Source organism: Miscanthus floridulus, chromosome 18 (assembly GCF_019320115.1).
Source record: "Miscanthus floridulus cultivar M001 chromosome 18, ASM1932011v1, whole genome shotgun sequence".
NCBI classification, from domain to species: domain Eukaryota; kingdom Viridiplantae; phylum Streptophyta; class Magnoliopsida; order Poales; family Poaceae; genus Miscanthus; species Miscanthus floridulus.
Window position 1 is genome coordinate 10,691,420 of NC_089597.1, and position 6,755 is coordinate 10,698,174.

The window sequence follows — 6,755 nt, forward strand, 5'->3', positions numbered from 1 at the left end:
GCAGATAAAGTCAGAAGGAATTACATCACATGCTGTTGAAATCACTCCAGGTGCACCCTCCAACAAGATTAAATTTTTTGGCTTTCATCAGCTATTTTATTTACAAAACGGCCTGTGCAAGCCTCATTGTTTGGTTAAAAAGAACTCCCAGGCTTTTTCATCATTTGCTTCAGAGTTCAAGCCAAAATAACATGTAGTTTGGTCACGTTTAGAAATGGAACGGGGCAAGGCAGATCATGCATGAACTTTGAAGTTCTGAAGACAGATAGATATTACGACACTGGTGACTGAAATGCGTATGAACACCTGACTTTAGAAGGAATGATGGTCGCTACAACAGAGTTTATTTCTCTACACAATGTCACAATCACATTTTTTCAACAGAAATTGAATAATGAATGAAGCTTGACTGCTAGAGAATTTGGGCGGGTGAAGAACAAAGAACCATATGATCATCAGTTACAATTGTCTTACAAGCAAAAGAGTAACACATTAACAACTAGCACACTCCTCTACCACTATGTCATCCATCATCATGCATCAAACGGGCAAAGCACTGAGATTAACAGTGTCACTGAAACATGGCCAAGAAAGAAACAAAGAGAACAAATCCTTCTCACAAACACAACTTCCACAGAATGCAATCTTTTTTCCCCTCCCAGAAATACACCTTCACGAATTGTCATCATACCCTCCCCCTGCTTTCGCCTGAATCCGCGACAGCACTGCCCATGCCTTCGCCTTTCTCCATCCCAAGACCGCCCATCCTCTTCTCATCGTCCATTCCCTTGAGGTGTCCAGCAGCCTTCAGCGCCCCAATGTTGCTGACATTGCCAAAGATGAGCACAATGATGCCCAGGAAGCTCCCAAGGAATGCGGCGGCGAATGATCCTCCAGCACGCCCAGGGCCAGCAGAGGAAGCAGCATAGCCAATCATGGCACCAGTAACACGTACAAACGCATACCAGACCGAGAATGCACCCTCCTTCCCCGGTGGTGAGGCATCGAGGAGCAGAATGCGGCCAAATGCGTACAATATGCCATTGGCAGTGCTCTGGACAAGGGCGATAACAATGATGTGGGCAGCTCTCCACCTGTGGCTCTTGAAGTAGAACCCAGCACCAGACACGAATAGGCAGATTATGAACCCAAGCAGCTGCATGCGTACAGCGTCAGCACGGATTATGATCTGGATTGGGTGGAGAATTGGAAGCGAGATCAAGGGGAACAGGAAGTAAAGGATCCATAGCACAAGCACAAGCACTGGCTTGATGCAAACACCACCAATAGCATAGAGTGTGCCGCTGGTGAAGATGCACATTGTGGCGAAAGAGGACAGGAACACAGCAACCAAGCTGCCAATGGCCTGCGGGTAACGCAGAAGGGTCATGCTGTAGCTGAGCTTGGTGAAGAAGTTGGGCTCAAATGCAGTGGTGGGTGATGAGCTGCTGGGCCTGTTTGTGAAGAGACCATGGCAAATGCCAATGAACCAGATAAGGCCACAGAAGATGGACACAACCCAGAGGCCAGTGAGCTGATCAGTGCGCCGCAGCATGTGGTACATGAATGCAGCCATGAGGGCCGCTCCAATGCCTCCAATGGCAGTGCAGTACAGGCTGAGCTGGCTCGCAGCAGCACGGCGGCGAAGAACAAGGTGCTTGCCTGAGTCATGCGCAGCAAGGCCACGGATCATCAGTCCAAGGTTGCGGGTATGCACTGCCTCGGCGACAATGATTGAGCCCGCAATGAAGAGGATGTAGAATAGGAACACCCAGACAGTCTTGAAGAAGCCTGTGAGCAGGCAGAAGAACGACCCAAAAGACGTGGCAGCAATGAGGATCAGTGACTGATACTGGCCACGGTCAAGATGGTGAGCAGTCTGAGTGAGGAGCGGCGCCACGATGAGGATGCCAATTGCCCATGATAGACCACTCCAGCCCAGTGGTGACATCCGGGAATTATCAATCACAATAGAGTGCTTGGTAAGCCTTTGGTACCTGGCCAATCAACAAATTTGGTGTGAGCATCATGTTTGGTTGCATAACATGAATTCTGAATGGAGATACAAGAGAATGAACCCAAATGCAAATTTTACAGACTACCACATTCAGAAAAAACCATTTGTGAGTTTCGGTGTCAATATACATGCATTTAATAATCAACAATATCCCTCTTTCCAATCAAGAGCAGTTGTTCGCCTGGTGGACTTTTAAGTATGACGTGCTGTAGCACCTACCAGTTGGCTGGGCCTGCAGTTGGCCACCAACAGTTTATTGGGGGTAAAAGCAGAGAGCAGTCCTGTAATTGCAACGGTTAAGACCCTCTTTTCCTGTTCAAAAAGGAAAGGGGCCAAAGACCAAAGAGAAAGGGGCAAAGCATGTGGCCTGCTTTTGCCCACTTTTTCTCTCGGTTCTATCAAAAGTGAGACAAGCAAATGTACTCCCACCCCCCTATGCCAGCTTGATCTATCAGCCAACAAATGCATACTCGTAGATTGCAATAGAAAATTACTGCTAGGGTGAGTTGTAAATGAAAAAATTGTGGTGATTATTTCTGAAATATGGATTCAGGGTTTCTAGGCATTAATGAGATGCACAGGCCTCCTCTTGGCACCTCATAAATTTCCCATCCCAGTAGACCCCCCATTTCGATTTCACCACCAAATGTTCAACGTTACAAAAATAAGTTTTACAGACACACCCCTAACAACTCCTTGTTTGACCTTATCCTCCCAAGAAATACTGTGACCCTCCTCACCTGATGACAGCTAAAAAGACAAAATGACAAAAAAATAAAACCAAGCCCAAGACTACTTTCAGCTAACGACCAGTATTTTCCTCAGACCACAAATCAGCATACTTTCAGCATAGCTTATCAGCATGTGTCCATGTCTAGGCAGAAAATCTGAATATACAAGAGTAATAACAAAAAAAAGAGAAAGAAATGGGTGGGTATGAAATGCGTAGCTAAACTGCTAGTACTCAGCTAGATAGGGCCAAACAGTAGCATCTTTTGGAGCTTTGCTCTTGAATCTCTTATCTGCTACCAATAATTGAGACCACGGAAATGAGGAATCTCTGAGGAATCAGGGTCTTTTCTTTTGCATATACACCAGATATATCAACTAAGCCATGAGAAAAATCTAGTCTTTGTTCTTCTTTTTCACATTTACGAACGGGGCAGGGAAATAGCCTCGGCAAAAGAAGAGCAGACATGTTCTACGCACATCACAAGATGAATAGGACCAAAAAAAAACAAGCTGAAAACTTCAAAGCGAGAACCAGACGACACAGAGCCGGCAAAAAAGCAAAAAGTTTGTTTTTTGGAGTGAAGGATGTAACGTATGCTTCCTTGTTTGCTAAACAAAACAAGATGTGTTTTTAAAGAAGACATCAGGTGGGGAAACCCCAAAACAAGACACCAGCTTAGAGCTCTTAAGCAAGAGAGGCAAGTGGGTAAACACTACACACTGGGGGAGGCAAAACTCACTACTCAATAGCTCAAAGTCTGCAAAAAAAGGAGGTAGAAATAAATCTGGAAAGCGCATCTGGCTTGTTCAGACCTACTGTAACCTATGTACTATCTCGGTTCTTGGACAACGAAGAAGAGAGAAAAAATACACCGAGAAAAAAACAAATCACTAAACCGCCGAGAAACTAAAAAACAAAAACACCATCTAAAACCCCCCAAAAGAACAAAAATAACTCAAAAAACAGGGCAAGAACACCATCTAAAACCCCCCAAAAGAACAAAAATAACTCAAAAAAACAGGGGAAGAAGGAAGACAAAAAAAAAGGTGGCAAACAAAGGGAAAAATCCCAAGATTTAAGGGAGCAAGGAGGAGGAGGAGGTGTGCGTGCGTCTCTTACATGGACATCTCATGGACGGAGCAGGTGGCGCCCTTGAGGGTGTACTTGGGGTCCGGCGTGAAGTCGGAGTTGGGGAAGGCGACCTGCGTGATGATGACCGGGAAGAGCACCGGCAGCAGCAGGTGGGTGATGAAGTAAGAGCAGAAGCCGTAGATGTACCAGCCCACGAGCTCGACCATGGCCGGCGGCTCCTCGGGGATGACGTACGCCGGCGCGGCCGTCTCGCGCCGGTACGCCTCCCTCACCACCTGAATCTCCCGGGCCGTCTCCTCCCCGGACGGCGGGGCGCCGCCTCCGTTGCCGCCGCCCACGCCGCCGCCGTTACCCCCGCCGCCATTCTTGCCGCCGCCGTTGTTGCCGCCGTTACCCCCGCCGCCATTCTTGCCGCCGCCGTTGTTGCCGCCGTTCTTGGGGACGGCCGCCTTCTCCTTGGCCGCGGCCGCCACCGCCTTCTCCTTGTCCTCCTTCTCCAGCGCCTCCCGCATGCTGCTCCGAGGCTGCGGCAATGGCTGCTGCTCCGACATTGCTCCTCGCCCCCTCCTCCTCCCTCTTTAAGCGAGCAGCTGGTGGTGGCTGGAGCTGGGAGGAGTGAATAGGAGAGAGAGCGAGCGGGCGGGCGACGAGCTCACGAGCTGGGAGGGAAGTGGTTCTTTTGAGGAGTCCTCGCTCGCCTCTTGGGTTCTCAGCGCTTGGGGAAAGCAGCTAGCTATGGGGAAGTGTGTGTGCGGGCAAAAGGTGGCGGATTTGAAACCTGGGATTGAACTGGGGTTTTGGGAAGGAGAGGACCCGCTGCTGCGCTGTGCTGGGGACTGGGGAGGAGTGGTGCTCGCCATTCGGCCAATGGAGGGGTGCTTTTATGGGGTGGGGTTCTGCTACGGGGACCAAGGAAGAAGGACCGGGGTGCACACACTACACAATAGTTGGTGTTCATGAGTTGTCCTAGGGTTGGCTGGCCCGGTCGACGTCTCGTGATCTGTTCAAACTGTTCTACTGCCCCGGATGATGCTCACATGTGATTTTTTTGTAAACATGTGAAATCCAGGCCAGGGTGTTCTTTTGTGTTCTATCATGAATCCATCTATCTAGAATGACACAATACTAGACGATTATTTGTACTGTAAGCTGTCACCTAAAATTCGATGTTACTATGCAATACCAAAAGATTTGGTGTGGTAGTGTGCGCTAGAACGGTGACCACATGAAATTGGCACTTCGCGAAAGACGCGCGGGGACAAGATAAGAGTTGGTTGGCTCTGTAGTTTTCGATCTCGCCTATAATACGGTTTGTTGGTTGCCATCACCTCTCGTTTTCTCTCGCGAGTACAACGACGCATCCAAAAAGAGGAATGTATACACACATAATATCATTTTATTTATAGCGTTTCGGTTTTGCCACAAATACAGCAAATTTTAGAATACGATGAAACCGGGAGTACTTTTACCACAAGCGGGGCGTACTCGAGTGGGGGGACCTATAGCAGTTCCTGACGGGGGCCTTTGGATACCTCACATTTCTCTTGCCCTACGCCCCAGGAGACCTGCTCCAGAGGTGGTGGTCACTGCTTTGAGAATCGTAAACTTTGTTCGCATCGGTTTGTTTTTTACATTAAACACCTCTGGCTCTCCCCCTGTTCTTATCTCGGCATGCAGTGCAGTGCACTGCGGTCTGCGGTGCGCCGCGATACACTGTTTCTTCCCCATATTCCACCAGTTTTTTTAACGCATCGACACGTTTCATTTTCATGAGCCTCTCTCTCTCTCCCTCTCTCTCTCAGGTCTCAGTCTCTCTCTATACCGTCTCACTCATCTACTTTCTCAGCCACAGATGTGCAGCTGTGCACGTATGGCCGTGGCCCATGTCCCTCGCCACATCCGTTGTTTCGCTGTCATGACAAGCCGATCCTATCATAACAATACTACCAACTTGTGCATCGCAACTGCTGCCACGGCTTGCCTTATACTACTTGTAGTAGCATCGTATAATAAGTGCAAATATATAGCCTGTTCATTTGATTGGTTTGGTGTGAGAGAAAAATACTATTCAGCGAACATGTGGATATATAGCAGCAGCAGCAATTATGCAGTAATGGCTGTCGTCAGGTCAGACCAGAGCAAATACTCGTATATCCAAAGCCCCCGCGGCCTGCTGCGTCGTCCATATCCAACTGCTACGGCCTACGGCGTAGACAGCGATATACACAGACGTGTTACCGGCGTACGTGCGTTGCCATGCGCTCACCACCACGTCACAGCCCACAGTCGCCACTACTGAAAAGAAAACGCCGGTGGCGTGAACAACATGCAACCGCTGCAGACACATGTGTTTAGAGATCGTGTCAGGATTTGCGTGACAAAGACCCGGCACGAATTACAGACGATGGTAACAGGCACTCCGGTAACCCCGGCCGGTCGTTCCTACGTTTTTCATTCTTCTATGCATGTGTTTCCTTTCCAATTTCTTTTTTTTTTCCTACGAAGCTGAGAGTCTGCAACGAACAGTGAGGTCCTACCACGTGTGTACATACAGCTCCAAGAAGCACAGTCACATGCATGCTAGCCGGGCTCTCAAGCCTACAGGCTACACCTGCTCTCTATTGGCTTCGGAATGGTTTATAAGTCGTATTTTTTAGTTAATAAATAATATTTTTTTTCTCACAGCAAATCAGTCAATGATACTTTCAGCCATAGCCTATCAGCCAAGCGAACAGGGTAAAGAAACATAACAAGCAAGTAGAGGTGGACTGGTGGAGGCACAAAGACAAAAGGATCACCACCACCCTGAGTGAGGGACACACAGAAATGCCACTCGTCCTCATCAATCCATCGCCTCAATTATCACTGCAATTATCTAACAGTTTATTACGCACCACGCAACGAAACTCTGGA

At 48.4% G+C, this 6,755-nt stretch overlaps 1 protein-coding gene across 1 annotated transcript; it reads right to left on the reverse strand.

Moving 5' to 3' along the window:
• Positions 1 to 413: 413 nt before the first annotated feature.
• On the reverse strand, positions 414 to 4,671 carry LOC136520852 (uncharacterized). Its single transcript, XM_066514518.1, has 2 exons — positions 3,870 to 4,671; positions 414 to 1,997 (listed from the first exon to the last, which is right to left on the reverse strand). Exons 1-2 carry the CDS (start codon positions 4,391 to 4,393, stop codon positions 686 to 688), a joined length of 1,836 nt encoding a protein of 611 aa, XP_066370615.1. The 5' UTR covers positions 4,394 to 4,671; the 3' UTR covers positions 414 to 685.
• Positions 4,672 to 6,755: the final 2,084 nt, after the last annotated feature.

What these genes read in the sequence shown, in the direction of transcription:
- LOC136520852 (XM_066514518.1), bottom strand. Translation starts at nt 4,393, where the DNA reads ATGTCGGAGCAGCAGCCATTGCCGCAGCCTCGGAGCAGCATGCGGGAG. An exon ending in TCCGTCCATGAGATGTCCAT is followed by an intron (nt 1,998 to 3,869) that starts GTAAGAGACGCA and finishes TTGATTGGCCAG; the next exon opens with GTACCAAAGGCTTACCAAGC.